This window comes from Serinus canaria, chromosome 1 (genome assembly GCF_022539315.1).
Source record: "Serinus canaria isolate serCan28SL12 chromosome 1, serCan2020, whole genome shotgun sequence".
NCBI classification, from domain to species: Eukaryota; Metazoa; Chordata; class Aves; order Passeriformes; family Fringillidae; genus Serinus; species Serinus canaria.
In genome coordinates, this window is record NC_066313.1 from 75,250,393 (window position 1) to 75,268,225 (window position 17,833).

The 17,833-nt window shown below is 44.2% G+C and overlaps 1 protein-coding gene across 1 annotated transcript in view; it reads right to left on the reverse strand.

Moving 5' to 3' along the window:
* Positions 1-16,525, reverse strand: part of SLC15A1 (solute carrier family 15 member 1) — a 28,953-nt gene extending 12,428 nt beyond the window's left edge. Inside the window, exons 1-10 of the mRNA XM_018908783.3 lie at positions 16,449-16,525; positions 12,999-13,021; positions 10,004-10,088; positions 9,779-9,920; positions 6,985-7,104; positions 6,731-6,830; positions 6,399-6,489; positions 4,484-4,567; positions 3,319-3,401; positions 770-856 (exon numbers count right to left, since the gene is read on the reverse strand). Coding sequence (XP_018764328.1) covers positions 770-856; positions 3,319-3,401; positions 4,484-4,567; positions 6,399-6,489; positions 6,731-6,830; positions 6,985-7,104; positions 9,779-9,920; positions 10,004-10,088; positions 12,999-13,021; positions 16,449-16,452 — 819 coding nt within the window. The 5' untranslated portion in view covers positions 16,453-16,525. The remainder of the gene's footprint in view (positions 1-769; positions 857-3,318; positions 3,402-4,483; positions 4,568-6,398; positions 6,490-6,730; positions 6,831-6,984; positions 7,105-9,778; positions 9,921-10,003; positions 10,089-12,998; positions 13,022-16,448) is intronic.
* Positions 16,526-17,833: the final 1,308 nt, after the last annotated feature.

Consider the following 17,833-nt stretch of genomic DNA (forward strand, 5'->3'; position numbering starts at 1 on the left):
CATTTTCCTGGGGAAGGCTGTGAGAAGATCAGAGAAAAGAATGAGAAACATTTCTTATCTCCACTTGCTGCACCTGTTGTTGTGCATGAGTGGAATGAGTTATGGAGATTTGTTTACCAAAGGGTGATTTCTAAACTGGACACTGAATGGTGTTTGGATTGACTGACTAATTAAGTCAAAGCTGTGTTGGACTGTCTGTAAGGGGATGAGTTTCTTAATTAGGATAGGATAGGAATAGGATAGGGATAGGATAATAAAGCGATTGATCAACCTTCTGCAATCATGGAGTCAATGCTAATTATTACCCAGCTGTGGGCCTGCAGCTGCCATGTTTCATACCAAGACAAGTATTATACCCCTAACCTGTGCATTAACCATGACAGGCAGCATCACTTCCCTTTCCCCCTCTGCAGCCATGAGGTACAGAAAACAGAGAAGGAAAGATAATGCTTGCTGTTTCCCTAACCAAGAAACTTAAATGTTTGTATTTGTTTGGCAAGGGAAAGTCTTTTTTTTTGTCTTCCTTGAATTTCCCTGGACAGCCTATGATTACACAGAGCATTGAGTCACACAGCTCTACTTTCTCCCACAGGAGCTGAGGAGATAACCTGCAGTGCCAGGAGAGCACTGAGGTTTGGCCAAGTCAGCTACTGAATGATGGAGAGGCCCCAAACTATTTGCCCAGTGCATGAGGCAATGGATCAGAGCAGACAGAGAGAAGTTGAGAGTCAACAGATATCACAGCACAGGAGGCTCCCCCAGTACTTACATCATACTTCTCACTTGCCCAGTCCAGCCAGTGCTCTCTCTTGGGGAACTCCTTGCTGCGATGACGAAACCTGTTTTTGATGGCAAACTGAGGAGAAACAGATTTATGTTTAATGGCGCTACAAATATTTAAACTACAAACTGTTTGTCATGAGAGATGATGCTCCTGGCTTCTTGTCTTTAGAGGGTGCTAAAGGTGACTCAACTTTGTTACCCACTCCAATCATCTAGGGGAATGTTGTTTTTAAGGCCTCACACTGCATAACCAGCAGAGCGTGCACTTGGGGTTAGGTGGACCAAACAGCTCAGGGCAGGCCCTCTCAGCATGGGTTGCTGTGAGGAGCTGGAAGATCTGCCTACTTCAGACTTACTTATGTACAAAACTAAATAGGGTAGTGTCATATGCACAGAGCTGAATGGCTGCAGGAGTACATTTTAATTTGAGAAACTCCATCTTGTAGGTATGTGTCATACCTTGACATTGAATATACACAAAAATGGTCCCAAAGAACTCCTAATATTTTCTGCATAGAATAACATTTACGGCCATGCTGGGCCTTAGGAGCAGCACTCTAAGTAATGGCCAAAGTCTCCTACAGAGATTTGGTTTTGACAGTACTTACAAGACAGGCAATAGGCTGAGCTGTATAAAGCTGTCAGATCTGTAGGCATGCGTGGATTTGGCATGGCCTGACTTTCAGTAGTGGGGGAGTGCCACAGCTTCCACCACGTCTGACAGAGCCAGTCTCTGATGGCTCTGAAGATGGACACACTGCTGGCCCAATTTGAGAGGCTGGCAATGCCTCTGTGATGACATATTTAATTGGAAAGAACAGGGCAGGTGCAGTTTTTTCCCCAGAAGTGGGGAAGAGCCATGCTGGCACTGCCCACAGCAATACACCGTCTCAGTGGACCCTGCCTAATTGCCCCTAACTAACTGCACTGCAGGTGAAAAGGGTAGGGGTGGTGGAGCAGCTTCTCCTTCCCAGTACCCCACATGAAGAGAGGCACTAAATTGCCCCAGTGCTGCCAGGGCTGCCAGTACATGCACAACAGCGGCAGGACCACCCGGCCGACAGTAGAAGCATGACAGGTTGCTCTTATCTAGGTTCCCCGATGCGGAACCTAGATAAGATCAACTTCTCTGTGCTGCCAGATTCTGCAACAATCTTTGAATCACTGCAACTTGTTGACAACGGTACCCACAAGCAATAGCTTTTCTTTTAGTCAGAGAAGAGAAGGAAGTGAGGACGTGAGGCAAAACAACATGGCAGCACCAGGGTCATTGGAGAAGAGGGGGAGCAAGTGCTTCAAGCACCACAACTGAGGTTCCTCTGCAAGCTGTAGTGAGGACTATGGTAAAACAAACTGTCCCCTTGTAATGCATGAAGTCCACAGTGGGTGCAGAGATCTACTCGCAGCCCATGGGGAAAGTGCTTACACGGGAGCAGGTGAATGTTAGAGAAGGCTGTGGTCTAGTGGGAGATCTGAAATGAGAGAGAGGGCTCCCGCTCCCAGAGACAGAAAGAGCCCTTGCTTCCAAACTAGAGCAGCCTATCCTTAAAAGACTGCACCCTGTGGACGAGTGACCCATGCCACAACCATTTTGGGATGACTGTTTGCCTGTGGGAGGGACAAAGCAGAAATAAGACTCCTCTCTCTGAGCAAACGGAAGATCTCAAATGATGAAGCGACCAAGACCCCCACACCCTGTCTTCCTGTGCTGTTAGTGAGAAGAAAGGAGGGGCTGGGGGGTGGGGGGAAGGTGTTTTAAAAGTTTATTTTTGCTTCTCATTGTCCTCTTCTGACTCTGTTGATAGTAAATTTATTTTAAACCTTTAGATTTGAACCTGTTTTGCCCTTGGAGTGTTTTTTTTTTCCCAGTCCTTGTCTCCTTTGATCTTTTTCCCTCTCCTTTGCCCAACTGTAGGAAAAAAAGCTAAGCTAAACTCTCATGGGTGCCTGGCATTTGGCCAATGTCAAATCACAACAATGGAAAATTAAGAAACTCGTACATGAATAAATGTGATCTCAAAGTTGAGGCTCTGCAAAGTTGGGACATGTGGTGCTATTCATGTAGATTCCACTCCTTTTCTGGCAGGATCACATGGATGTGCAACCCCCAGAATTTCCTTGACACAGTGGGGCTCAATAAACCTCTGCATTGTAAATAATATTCTTTTAATAAGTAATAAGTTTTTGCTGATAAGATGCACTAGTAGCTCTGCTCTTGACTCAGCTCAAGGCATGTTTGTCTCTTTCTGCATAAAGGGGCACAAATGTGGAAGGAATGATTCCCACAAGTTGGGATAAGTTTTTACATAACACTGACACCTTATTTTGTTTCCCATGTGTATAAATCCACACATAAATCAAGATATGCATGATAAGACACTCTAAATGTGGTGGTGTCAGTAAGAAGCCTTTTGTAATAAAGCAAAACACTTCAGAAACTTTCCTCATATTAAGACATATTTCTGATTTAGGCACATTTACAGAACAGCTTTAGGAATGGCTGCTAGGGGTTTGGGAAATGTAAGCAGTACTTACTCCAACACATTTGGAAACTTCAAGCATTATGTTTCCTTGTGGTTTAAATTTCTTGTACATTCTGCTTCCAATTAGGAACACAACTACAATATGCAAACAGAAAAGCAACTCAGGATTAAATTAAAATAGTGGCAAATAATTTGGTATGGAAACTGCAAGTCAAGGAGGTAATCAGGGTGGGAATAAGCCTCCCAAGAGGCAATGCAATTGCCTATTCACATGCTATCATACAGTAAGACAAATCAAATTAATACCAGCAGATTGCTTCTATTCAAGACAAAGAACTAAATCTGGAAACTCTGATAGTAAGTGCTCAGTGGGAGGTTTGCTCGACTCAGGGATTGCCAAAACAAGGGCATTTAGGACCTTGACTCTGGCCTTCCTGTAGAGGCTCCTTTTCAGGAGCTCATGATACTGCAGCTCACATCGTGCAGGACACACAAGGCTCTGCCTGAACTGCAGGACTGGCCAAGGTGTCCTCTGCTCCCAGGCATGTTGCTCAGCCTCACCATCCCTCAGACAGGGCAGGACATAGGCAAACTCCCACCTCTGCCATCCAGCCTGGGCTGGGTTCATGGGCAAGGTGAGGTCACTGGCAGCCAGGTGGGCTCCCAGGACAAGGACCATGGTAGTACTTAATGGCACCCCCAGTTTCTTGGGCAGCAGTAAGGCTTGGGGAGTGACCTGTAGCACAGCTGGTAAAAATGCAGGTGTTTGAGAAGTACTGACATATCAAATACGGGATTTCTCCAGCTCAGGGACAATTACCTCACACAGTTTATAATCCTGGAACAGAGATAATGTCCAAAATACACATTTTCTGAGAGTTCTCACCCTACATTCAAAAGATCAATTTGTACACACCAGTAATCCAATAAACATAGCCAGTAATTTACATAATGTACTGAATCAAGGATATATTCATGCCTCAGCCCAGCCCCATCCAACTCTCCTGGCAAATCAGACTCTTCAGTAAAAGTAAGTGCTTCAGATTAATCCCACCCACCTTCCCACCAAAAAAAAAAAAAAAATTTAAGTCAAAAATCACAGAAATTATCAGGTATTGGAAGAAGTCAATACCTGGAGATTTCTATCACACTTTCATTATTCTGAGATTGTTATCATCTAATTACCAAGGCAAGAGGATGGCAAGAGATTCACCTACCCAAGGCAACAGCCATGAGGATAGCCGGAACTCCAAAAGCGAGGGGGTAACATTCCTGTTTGCTATGAATGCCACATTCTGAAGCTGAAGTAAAAATAAGATCAAATAAAAGTCCCAGTCAGCACTGCTGATGCTTTCCATATGGTTTCTGGTCTTTACATTCACTGAAAATTCATGGGGGAACAACAAATCAGTCTACCAACATCCTCAGAGTGGAGGATCAGGATCCAACTTATCTCTCAATATTGGAAAGGGGATTTATGTATCACAGATTGGTTCAGGCTGGAAGGGACCTCTGGGCATCATCTGGGCCAAGTGCCCTTCTCAGCTAGGACTACCTGGAAGCAATTGTCTAGGACTATGTCCAGATGGCTTTTGAGTATTTCCACAGATGGAGACTCCACAACCTCTCTGGGCAGCTTGTGCCAATTGTTGATCACCCTCAGAGTGAAAAAGTGTTTCCAGATTTTTAGAGAGAACCTCCTGTATTTCAGCTTGTGCCCATTCCCTCTTGACCTGACAGTGGGTACCACTGAGGAAAGCCTGGCTCTGTCCTCTTCATTTCCCATCAGGGATTTTTGTACTTGGATAAAATGCCCCATTTGCCTTCTCTTCTCCAGGCCAAACAGCCTAATGCCTCTCAGGTTCTCCTCACAAGAAATTTACATCTAATTTTACACTGAGACATGAAGAATTACCCTAGAAGTGTCAAAAGCATGTCCTTAGTGAGAAAGGAGCTAGATTACAAAAGTTTTGGGCCAAGTTCATAAACAAACATTCTAGTGATGTAAGTGAAGCTTGCTGAAACAAAATCATAATCACCAGCCCCCTCTCCTCCTTGGCATTAGTCACAGATTGACTCTATTTGACTCTCATTGACTTCCACAGTATAAAATAAAAGACTAAACAAAATCATTACATTCTTCACCATACTTCTTCTAAGAGGAGAATTAGAGAATATGGTTTGGAAAAAAATGTTAGCTTGCAGGTAATTCATGTCTTTTTTAGTTGTATTTGTCTTCTGGTCAAACCTTTCCAGGTAGAAACAGGTTATCACTTCCCTCAGCTCAATTTATCATTTTCTTCCAAGAAATTTTTCGCCCTCTATCAGCAAGGAAGTAACCTACATGCTGTGCCTAATGCATCTCTGCTTCCTTTTTTGAGAAAGGATAGAATTTGCATTAAGCAAATATCCAAAACTCTTCTACAGAGTCTTTTCCAGTCAAGAAATCCAAAGGCCAGAAGTTCAGCCCTGTGCTTTTGGGTTATTCCAGAACAGACATGCTGTTTTCCTGCTTTTGAGAAAAGCAGCCTTCTGAAACTGCTGGCAAGTGCATTCATACAGCACCATCTGTGCAAGCTTGCCATAGAAATCCATATGCATATAGGTTAGCAAATTGCTGGGTTTTGTTTAGGATCAGGCTCTTCTTCACAAGCAAAAGAGAACATAACTTCCTTATTTAACAATATTGAAAATTATTTACTTTGTCACATGGATTAATATACTCCTACATTCAGAGATACTTAGCATGGGCATGTTTCCAGAGGAGAAGGCTCTCTCCCCTTCTTTTCCCAGGAAGCAATACAATTCTTTCTAGTGTGATACTTTAAAGGTATTGGAAGATGTAACACATTTGTACCTTAGTGGAATCAAAACATGCATTAGGCATACAAGCTGCTAGCTCCAGCATGTCTTTTCAGATCTAGTACTTCTGACCCTAAAGGCAATGAAGGTTTTCAACTGGCTTGTTTTTGAGAGTACCTCATCTCTGAGAAGCTGGATGACACACTGTAGACTATTTGCTAGATAACTCCAGTGTGTCACAGAACAGAACTTAAATAAAAGCTGGACTGGACTGCAATCCAACACACTTTTTCTGGTGTTTAACAACTGTCAACAAACATGTGACCTTACCTCTGATAATTGGAGTGATTAAAGTAGATAAGAGACTTCCAGCATTAATGGACAAATAAAAGAGAGAGAAGAAGGTACTTCTTTGCTTTTCCTACAGTAAAAACAGAAAGATGTTTAGAAAAGCTTAGCCCTGACCACATTAATGAGCCTAGATCAAAAAGCCAGGGCTTTTTGAAAGTTCAAGACAAATAATTATCTAGCTCCTTCTTCAGCTCCTCAGGAAAACCCTGCAGTAATGCATCTATCTAAACATGCATAATATTAGAATACTATAATAGTCCCAACATTAGTTAGAGAATCTGTATAACTGAAAATCTGAAAGACATTGTTACCTGATCCTCTTCAAACTGATCTCCACCAAATGCTGACACACATGGTTTGATCCCACCAGTACCTAAGGCAATAAGGATCAAGCCAACCATGGACAGAGCACTGGAACAAAGGAGAAAAGGAAAAAAAAATAATTTTGTGTTAGTTCTTACAGCATATATAATAGACTGGTTGAAGGACAGCTGAAATTCAACTAACATAAACTTATCCCATCCTTCAGCTGCCTGGGACAAAAAAAGTGTACAAGGCAACTCACATGTTCACTGCGATAGCATCGGGAGAGCCATCCTGGTTGTGATCCGTCAGGTCACTTATGGAGCCCACAGACAGCACTGCCTGCCCAATCGCATAGACAATGGACAGGTAGAGAATGGTCCTGAGAGGAGATACATTTTCGTAGATACGTTAACACACTTACACACAGATAATTCCACAGCTAATGCAGACTTCTGCTTACTTTAAAGATTCTTGGTAATGAAAAAACTAACAGATACAATAAGTTATGGACTAAACTTGTCAGAAGCTACTATCTGGTCCCATGCCACTGCCACAATATTTCTATTCTTTTTATTAATATTATTATTATAGGTAGCCTTTAATTAATTAAGGCATGATAACAAATGGATTCTATGGATATCACCAGGTCACAATATCTTCAGTGGTTGCCTTTTTAATGACCAACTCAAGAATGCCCATTTCATATTTTTTATAAGCTGAAGATCAAATTGACTGCTCTGCAAAACTAAAATCTGCAATTTACACTGCTTTATTTTTCTGTGTTATTTTATATTCTAGTTGCAGGAGTAAAGAAAAATCAAAACTCTGCTTCGATCATGGCAATTCCCCTCAAATACTGTTGTGAACAACAACTCTATAACCCCACCTTCTTCGCTGTAAGTGCACCAACATTTTTGCACTCAGATCTGAGTGAGAGCAGCACTGAAGAGTGCAGGCTGCAGGCTTTCAGCCTGACTACCTTGGCCAGGAGGTGCCTAGGATGATAGCACTGCATAATCATCAGCCCTCCCATCCCAGCTTTAGAGTCCAATCCTCTTTTCTGTTAAGTAAAAGCATGCTCCATTTTCACTTTGTTGGACGTTAAGTGCACAGCTGAAGTTTAACCCATGTTCACTTGTGTCCTTGGGTGGGCCTCCATTCAATAAGCACAGACACAGGTCTCCAGGTTGGAGGAAAAGCAGGAGAAACACAATGCAATGATGGGAAATTATTAAAAAACCCAGCTTTCAGGAGTAGTTCCAAACCAAGTGCAAGGCAGGAGAATGAAGGACAATGGTCAAAGACCAAGAACAATCCAACTACTTGACATAGGCAAGAGATCCTCACACCAAGCTTGGAGCATCACCCCGACACAAGAGAGACATTGACAAGTTCCCCTCACTTTAAAACAAGGTTTCTCTGAATTAAAATTAACCTTGTTTGTAGCAGAGTAAAAAAATCAATAGTGTGGGGCAACATGGAGTCTGCTCTTTAGTGGTATTTAATAGACACAGTTAAATGGGTTGGTTTTTTTTAAATAGCACTGCCACAGAGTTACTTTATTTACCTAGCAACCTGGGAAAAAGTTTCCAATTAAAGGTGAACCTGAGTGATCAGGAGTGAAACTTCTGGGTTTTATTTGTGAGGCTTATAAACTCACTGCAGAGACTTACATAATTGGCACTGCATTGATGGCACACAATTAAAAACTAACTGTAGTTTCTGTACTATTTTCCCCAAGAAATTCACATCCAATGATCTGTGAGCAGGTCCCATCACACTTCTTGACAGACATTACACCAAGTACATGGACTGTGGAAGACTGGAGTCTCTCTTTAAGAGTGCTTAACAGAGCTTAGGTAATCTCCTCTTCCTCTTGACATCATAGATTTTTTTTTTAATTCTTGTTTAGGCCTTCCTCATGACACCTTGCTGCATTTTAGGCTGTTAAAGCCTAAGGGTATATCCTAAAGTATGTTTTCTCTTGTTTAAGCCATCCTAACAAGCTCCTGTTAAAGGTCTGGGCCTTTCAGTTGGGGCACTGGCATATCCAAGTACCAAAGGAGAAGAGATGCAAGGTCTGCAAAGTTTCATCTTGATAAAACATGAAAAAGCCAAAATAAATTTAAAAAACAAACCACATCATCTAGACAAGCAAGTGCACAATATATTTAGGCTGCTATCTGTAAGACATCCAGCTAGTTGCAGTGAGTTTGCACTGCTCAGAGCAGCTGCACAGAGCACGCAGGGCCGTGGTCTCAGCCCTGGGCTCCCAGGGGCTGTCCCTACAGCGGAAGAAGACAGTGCAGCTGACTGCACAGCACATCTCTAATCCCTGGGAGACCTTTGGCAAGTCCGCTCACATTCAGGGCTTATAACCCTCCATAAAATCTTTACTGTACTTTCTCTCAGCCAAGGTAAACACTTTTATAATCAGAACATCAGGAAAGGACAGGGAGATAAAGCTATTGGAAATAACCTGGTTACATTTCAAAGCACTACAGTGCTACTATCCTGATCAACTTGCCTGCAGCTAAAGACACTAAAGACATCATTTAGAGAAAAAATTGCTACTCAGTAAGACCCCTCACTGATCTGTCAATTCTGAAATCACATAGTATTTTAAAACTTATTCTAAGGCCCAGTTAACACCAGACAACACAGTAATTCACTATTCATTGGCCACTTTCAACAGGTAGATAGACTGTCCTATGTAATTATAATCCTCAGTATCTATTTTTACAGCTTGTTGAATACTCTCCTTAGCTTTGCTTACATTTTGCCCAGGGGAGAGGAAAAACATGCAGCATGCTCAGAAAGCATGTTACCACCCTTAACCAACAAGCAGATCTGGAACATTTGTTAACTCACAGTGCAGTTTCAAATCTGAGCTGAATCAGTGAAAACCTTAAGCGTTGCTGAAATAAAACAAACTATCCTGGAGCCAGCTCTGAAGCTGTTGTTCACAGCTGCAGTTTTAGGTGATGATTTAAGTAACACTGGTTTCAGGTGAGCTTTCAAGATCTTTGGCTGCTTTCTGAGGAAGCACTCACTTAAACTTTCCCAGCCAAGAATCTGCAATGATGGCTCCAAGGATCGGCGTCAAGTAACACAGCGCAACAAATGTGTGGTAGATGGCAGTGGCAAAGTTGTCATCCCAGTGTAGGAAACGTGTGAAATACAAGGTGAGCACAGCTGTAGGAAGAACAACAAAACAACAGGTTACAAATCCAAGTCAGGCCTGGGTGATGCTCAGCACAAGGAAACAAGGAACATACCTTTCATGCCATAGTAGGAGAACCGCTCGCAGAACTCATTGATGACAATAAAGAAAATGCTCAAAGGGAAGCCAAAGCAGACCACCTGGAGGCAAGAGACAATGCAAGCTCAGAGCTGTGCAACCCAGACTAACATTCTTCACTGCAACCCACAGCTCAAGCAAGCTCAACATGGACTCAGTGGGAGTGGGGAGGTACTCAGGGTCTGGAGGCTGCAAATGCTTTTGTGGGATGACAGTAATTTACCTGAACCAAGAGTCTGTTGTCACTTTCCTCTCTTGGTCCCCAGAGGTCTGCACACTTCTCATCTGCCCTTTGCAAGAGACCTTTAGCAATGCTAGAAATGACCTACAAGTGTTGCACTATGCCCCTTTGAAGTCTCCAGCTCCTAACCCTTACAGCAATCTTCACTGGTATTGAAAAATATGCAAAAAGCCAATTTTTTTGGAAAAACAAAAAATCAAAACCCAAAAATGCACCAAACCCCTGCAGTACACCAGACAGAAGCTCAGGGCTATTTTTAAGCACCTGTCATTAAAAGAAATAAACATTTAAACTTTTCATTCAAGCAAATCTCTCAGGAAAACTACTTATCCTTAAAAATACTCTGCTTGATGAAGAATCCTTCATTTCTTCAGACCTGATAATAGAACAGACTTTATTCCTAACCTGAACTGACATGGCTTTGGCTGCCAGGCTCACTGAGCCTTCACCTGCTGCAACAGGCATGTCCATGGTCATCATCGTGCACTTCTTGCCATTGAGACAATGGTTAAAAGGCATACATCAGGTACAAATCTGACACGGTCACTAGAACTGCAACTTTAATTTCTGATCACCTACTTAGCTTCATGGAGTGGATGAATATATAATTTATAATAAAATTAGTGGGGATGCCATTTAAACACAATCCTACATTTTAATCTTTTTTATGGGTTTAATCCTGCAAGTAGCAAAGAATCAGATTTTAAAGACATTTCCAGAGGCAAAACAGTTCCTCTCCTTGCTCAAGTTGAATTTAAAAAAGGCATTGTTTAGATTGCAAAAGTTTGGGAATTCAACCAATCTTTATTTTGTGTGAAATAGGAAGAAATTAACTTCACAGATCAAAAGGAAAAACACACAAGGAAATCATGCCTGACACAAGTAAATTGCAAGGCACTGTCTCCAGCAAAGTCTCAACAAACAACACAACACTTGGAGACTCGGGTGCTACAACAGGTTTTTTTGGGAAATCCTGCAAAAGAAATGAAAATAAGAGAGTGGCAGGAGCATTGTTGCCTGTACTGACTCAGTCGTGAGGATGCCTGAGCAGCATTGACCTTCATTGTTTGCACAACCAAGTGCATACTGCATATCCTACCCATGATAGGCTTCACAGCAAGAGCCCAAAGCAAGTGCCAGGTGGGACTCCTCTAGCTTTAGAGCACACAGATTTTGAGCCCTAAATATAAACTCATCAGTCTTGATTTATCACATCCCCCACTGGCTGAAAGAGGTATCTCCAAAGAAAGACTATTCACACGTATCCCAAAATTAGATAAAATTCACATGAGCTTGCCCATTCCCTTCAGCTGAAGGCAGCAGGAGGTTTGGACAACTACTCCCAGCTTGGACACAAGTGTTGGTGGGCTGGAGCTCACACAGAAGAATGCCTTGTGCCCCATCCACAGACCATTCCCCTAAGCCATGCAAATGGTCGCAGGATGGAGAGTCACACACTGAAGTTTTGGTTCAGCACACGTTAAGTTGGTTACTGAAACAGTAAGCCAGGCTGTCTGACTTGTAATTGGGAATAGCCCAGGTGGAGAGGAGGGAATGTCTGTTCCTGAGGCAGAACAAAGACCTCCCCACGTCTTTTCTTGCCTACAGAGGAAAAGAAAGATAGAGAAGTCCTGGCCGAGGAGCTGGTGGGACCCATCTCCACCTGAATTTTACAAAACCTCACTAAAATCTTTTGACCACTTGGGGTTCTCACAAACCTCTCCAATGTTTTGCCATCACCCTACACAAGACTTTATTCTTTAGGAGGGTTTTACATGCTGGTCTGGGGAGGTCATAATGCAGCAAGGCTAGATTTTTCTTTCAAGCCACCACTGCTTCTGTAAGGCTAGATTTTTCTTTCAAGCCACCACTGCTTCTGTGCCTGGTGGAGCTGTCCTGCACTCCCATGCTGGCACAGCAGCCACTGGTGGGTTTTTAGTGGCTGCCCCCAAACTGGACAGGGTCTGCATGTCACAGCTGGAGCTGAGCATGGACAGGGGCATGCAAGAGAAAACTTCTGGGTCTTTCCCAGGTGACAGGCCTTCTGTTTTTCCAAGATGTTACAGGTAAGAAGAGACTATACAATTAATCCTTGCCAACACATTTATTGTCCTTGTTTTGCACTGTACTGTCCTCTCTTACATGATTCATGTGCCCATACACAGATCTACCAAAACCTTTTCTGTTGTTTCCCTCATTGGTCAGGAAGCACCAGATCCACCACCAAAAGGTAATCTGAAGGTTATGTTTTATAATCCCCTTTGTAACTTCACCCTGCCCTGGGGATGCCACCACCCTGCTGCACAGCTTTGTCTGCTGAGGAAAAGTCTGTGCTGTAAAACCTTGCAAGATAAGAAATGCAAAGGCAGAGTTAGGGATCCTGAGACACATGTCATTAACAGTTGAAACATTCAAGAGCAGCTGCAGTTCAAAGATTCAACTCAGCTGCCAGAAGGATGGGCTCCAGGGACCAATCTCCTCCTTACCAACATCTGCTCAGTCAGCAAAGGCTCTACAAACATTTTATCAGGGTGGTGAGCAAATTAATGCTTAGCTAGAATTTAATAAGTTACTAGGCTGCTTTTGCACATTTACCAGTAAGACTTTATTGTATACATTTAATGTATGTTTATAGGGAGATTTTTATTTTGGGCACTGCTAACATTACCAAAACAATATAACCCAAAGAGAATCAGTAGAGCAACTTTTTATGGGGGAAAATAATACTTACCGACTTGCCAGTAGTTTTTCCACCTGTTAAGGGAAAAAAACAAAATACAAATTAATAGGAACTAATAATTAATACTCCCTTAGTACCAATGGAAGATTCAAAAAAGGTTCAACTCTAAATACATTTTGAAATATAAACACAGTACTGGTCAGGGTGAGTAAATGTTCAGTTTATTAAGGGGAGACTTTTCATAGTTATTAGGCAAAACTTCACTCAACAGCCTTTGGTTTTTCAGAGTGTGCATAAACTACTACACTCCCAGGAGGTGCTCAAAAGGACTGACGAGGCAAAGGATCCCATGGCTGCTCACCACACATCATTCAAGGGGGTGGTAAACCAGCCACCTACAGATGATGAGTCCTGTAACAACTCACTCTTGGGGATGTTACCTTAGAGGCAAGTCAAGCTTAAAGAATAGGCTCGAGATGCCCTGCCAGGGATGGAGGTCAAGTCCTGAGAAGGGACTTACAGAGGACTGAATACAAAGCCCCAAGTGATTGATCCACTTTAGTAGGCACTCCCATAACCTGAACCCTTAACCTGGGAAGACATGAAAGAGCAGAGGGGTCCCATTGAGGGCAGCAAGAGCAGACAGCTGCTTGCAGCCCAGAAGTCACTTTCAGCTGCTCTTGGCAGGCTTCCTATCCCTGGCAGCACTCCAAGTAGAGTCCTGCAGGGTTTCCCCAGCTCAGGAGACAGGCTTGAAGGCTGAGCTTTCACTGTGTCACATAAAGGCTCCGTGCCCATATAGTGGATGCCAACATTTTCCATAAAACCACATGAGCAAGCTCATTATCACTAAGATAAGACAAAGTACAAGATGTGAACTTTGAAATCTCTGCCTGTAAATCAAGTCAGGCCATAATACATCTATAAGGCCATAATACATCTTATACTACATAAGAAAAGTATGTTTGTGAAAATCATCATTTAGTCCATAGTCCACAACAGATGAAAACAGCTGACAGCAACACTACCATTTTTGACACAATATTCAATGAAGTAAATCTTCAGAAATCACTGAAACAGATTATTCCAATTCTTTCCTTCACTGCTGTGGACAAGTACCTTCACAACAGAGACAGTAGTACTATGTAGGTGATTCAAGAATATATACTCCTAGAGAGCAACCAACATTCTGAAAGTGCCCAGTACAGAGCACCTGTGGCTACACAACTTATTGAAGTTATTGGCAATGTCCCTTCCACAACCCACCAGAGAAGATACACTGAAGGATACCAAGGTGTCAGCAATAGCCCATCTTCATATCAACCAAGCTCCTTGGTTATTTCCACTTGTTGGCCTTTCCAGCACACGTGCATGCCACTGCCAGTTTTTTATAACACACACAAAGAAAAACAGTTTGGGCAGCTCACCTCTGTCTCTTAGCTAAGCCTTGGCTAAAAATATTGAGGATCTGATTGTTCCTTGCGTTTGGGGTTTTTCTGCTTTCCTGATGGCAAAAGTATCACCTCTGCAAGAAACCTTACCCAGAGGACATCACAGAGGCAAATTTTTTTCAGACAACATTGTCTGACTTCAATGTTTAAGAGACACAATTATTTCTAAACATTTTGACTTCACCGTTCTATTCTCATTTTGCAAAGAGAGTTGGGGAACCTCCAGATAGCATTAAAGCCAACCCTTCAACACAGACGCCTAAACTGACAACTCCACTGTTGGGCAGCTTCAGAGTCTGACCTACAAAGCACAGAGCACCCACCATCTTGTAACATTTTCAGTGATAAATGTGAAGTTTTCTAGTGGCATGTTGGAGCAGTTCCTCTTTAGGGCAACCTTCAGCCCCTCTTATTCTTTCCCCATAGAGAATGACCTGTAGAACTGCTCATTTTCACCACAAAGTACCAAAGAGCTCCATTTTTCAATACAAAGCTCCAAACAGTTGTGCACTTTGTATTCCCTTAAGATATTTAATATTTTTTAAGACATGTAAAGTCAACAGCCACTTCGTTCTTGGCTTCAGCACCACATTTAAATAATTATCAGTGTGCCATTCTCTGCATCCCAACCTTGTGGGTCAGGTGGGGCAGCCTTATAGCTCCAGCCCCCTCCCACAGGATGGTTCCTTCCCTGCAGTCACAAAGATGCAGAGGATGCTGCAGCTCTTGCAGCTCACAGTTGGTGACACAAGATGGGAGCACACTGCCTTGCTCCATGTAGCCATCACAGCAACTCTGCCTGGATGAAATGTTTCCTCTCCATGGCCACAATAAATCTGTACACACCCACAGTGTCACCTAGGATGTTTCTGCCTCCAGAGCAAGCCTACAGTCCTGACACCTGACTTGGGGCACAGACAAGCCTATTGCTGCTCCCTGGAGCAGCCCTACAGCACCTTCAGAAGGATGCTGCTTCCATCAGGACATGCACCTCCAGGAGTCCCCGCTTCCCACCTTGCTACTCCAGAAAAACTCCCACACAGAAACTATCTAAGCAAATCCATAAAGCAACAAGCCTGATATTAAATGGGCAGACACAGCTGCATCCCAGTTCTTCAGAGAACAATCTCCATTTTCCTGGTTGTCTGCCCAAGCCAGCAAGACACCTGGCAGAACCATTGATATGTCCTATCTGCTCATTACTATGGTTCCTTGTCCCCAGAACACAGATTTGCTTGCTGAAGATGCAATGGCACTTTCTGGGGTTCATTTTTTTGGGGGCTGGAGGGTAGAAATTTCAGGTTTGTTCCCTGCGTGAGACAAGGTTTCTCCAGCCCCGGAGCTGCTTGCTGTGAGAGACACCGATGTACTCAGATACTGCAGGACCAAAAGTCCAAACAAAAGGCAACGGAGACATATATCACAAACAAGTTGGGCTTGTACCTCTACTACTCAGTGTTCCAGTTTAGACAGGAAAAAATCTTCAGGATTAATTAGATAGATAGGTTCTGTCCTCATCTGAATCTGCCAGCTATGTATATCTATGTATTTAAAAAACACCAGGTCAACCCCAGGCAAACACTCTCAATGTAAAGGCATTATACAACATCTGCAAGGAACACCACATTAATTTGTGCTCAGATCTCAAGCTTCACATGCATTAGAAGTGTAGTGTAGGATAAACCTTACTGGCCAGGGGCTCAGCTCTCAGAGCTTACAGAGACCGAGGCACCATCTCTCGGCTCTCACTCGGGTTTCAAGGCAGGGTCGTATAAACCAGGATACAGCGTTTGCAGAGGGAGCTGCCCCGGAGGGAGAGGAAAAGTAGAGACCCAGGAGTAGCCCAGGACTTCCTCAGACCGACACCGAGCAGCAGAGCCAGCCCTGAGGGGGCGAGACCCTTGGCCACGCTGTCAGCTCAGAGCCCGGCACGATCCCCCGGCTCGGAGGGAAGCGGCTGGAGGGATGCTCCTCCCGAGGCGGCATCCCTCCCGCGGGCCGGGCACAGTCACCCGCTCCGGGCTGCCCCATCCCGCCCCGCCACACCTACCCATGTCGCCAGCGCGGTCCCGCCGGAGCGCTCGGGGCTGAAAGTCAGCAGGAAGGCAGGGAAAGAGGGAAGGAGCTGCCGGGGGCGGCCGGGCTTTAAGGGCGGCGGCGGGGCCCCGCCTGGCCCCGGGTGCTGCGGGGTGGCGCCGCACAGGTGTCGGGGCGGGGAGCTGGTCGGTCTGGCCGGGAGCCATCCCGGGGCTCACCTGGCCTTGAGCCGCCGCCAGCGGCCCCGGCTGCCCGAGCGCAGCGCTCCGGGAGCCCCAGCGCTCTCCACTGCCGCCCGCTCCCCTTACGGCTGCCAAACGAGGGCTCTCACCGGCTGCTCGGGGCATGCTTCGCTCTCTGGCCGCCAGCAAGCACCGAGACAGTGCCAGCAGCTGAACTGAGCGCCGTGCACTGCTGCCAGCTCCACCTTGTCCCTTTGATGTCAACGGCCTGAGGCAAAACTTAGCAAGCATGAAAGGAAAATACACGCTGTGTGGAGAGCAGCTTTCTGCCTCCTTCCCTCCTCTCGAGCCACGGAAACAGATCTCCTAGACTATTGTTGCTGCCACCGGTTTCTAATGATCTCTGACCTGCGGCTCCTATGGACAGATGCTTCTAAGAAGTTGCCTGGAGAAGATGTGGATGCATCCCTGGAAGTGTTCAAGGCCAGGCTGGATAGGGTTTGAGCAACCTGGTCTAGTGGAAGGTATCCCAGCCCGGCACGGGAACTAGAAGAACTTTAGGTTCTTCCAACCCAAACCATCCTGTAAGTCTATGTTTCTATGACCCACTTTGCTCATCTCTTGGTCAGTCCACAGCAGACGTCTGTCCTGTGGGCCATTTGTGCCACAAACCATCAGGAAAGCTGGGAAAATGCACATCAATACAGCGTGATGTATGTCACATGCACACACCTTACTGAGCCATGTACATGGAATAAATGGATGAGAAGTTTAGCATGAGCAGGAGAGACAGAGTGCAAGGCTGACCAGAAGAACAGCTGGAGGAAGCTACATGTTACTAAGGCTTGAATGAACTCAAAATGCAGAAACAGTAAAACATTAACAGACATTACAAAAAAAAAAAAATTTCTGATAGAAGAATGAGCTGCTTCCTTAAGGCTTAAAGATACAGTGGTACGCTCTAGTTTATGCAACCAATCCAACAGCATTTTCTATGGCATGCACTTAATAATTACCTGGCTGCTGAACAGGTTCATTTTGTCTTGGGTACAAATCAAACAAGCATTGCAATGCACTGCAATGCACTGCAATTTGGAATATCTACAGTCAGCACTTCAGCTGCTAAAGGCTGCTCTGATTTGTGGTACAGAGCTACAGCTGATCCTAGATTTCTTAAATTGTATCTATATGGGGGTAATCTACTCAAAGGAGCTCT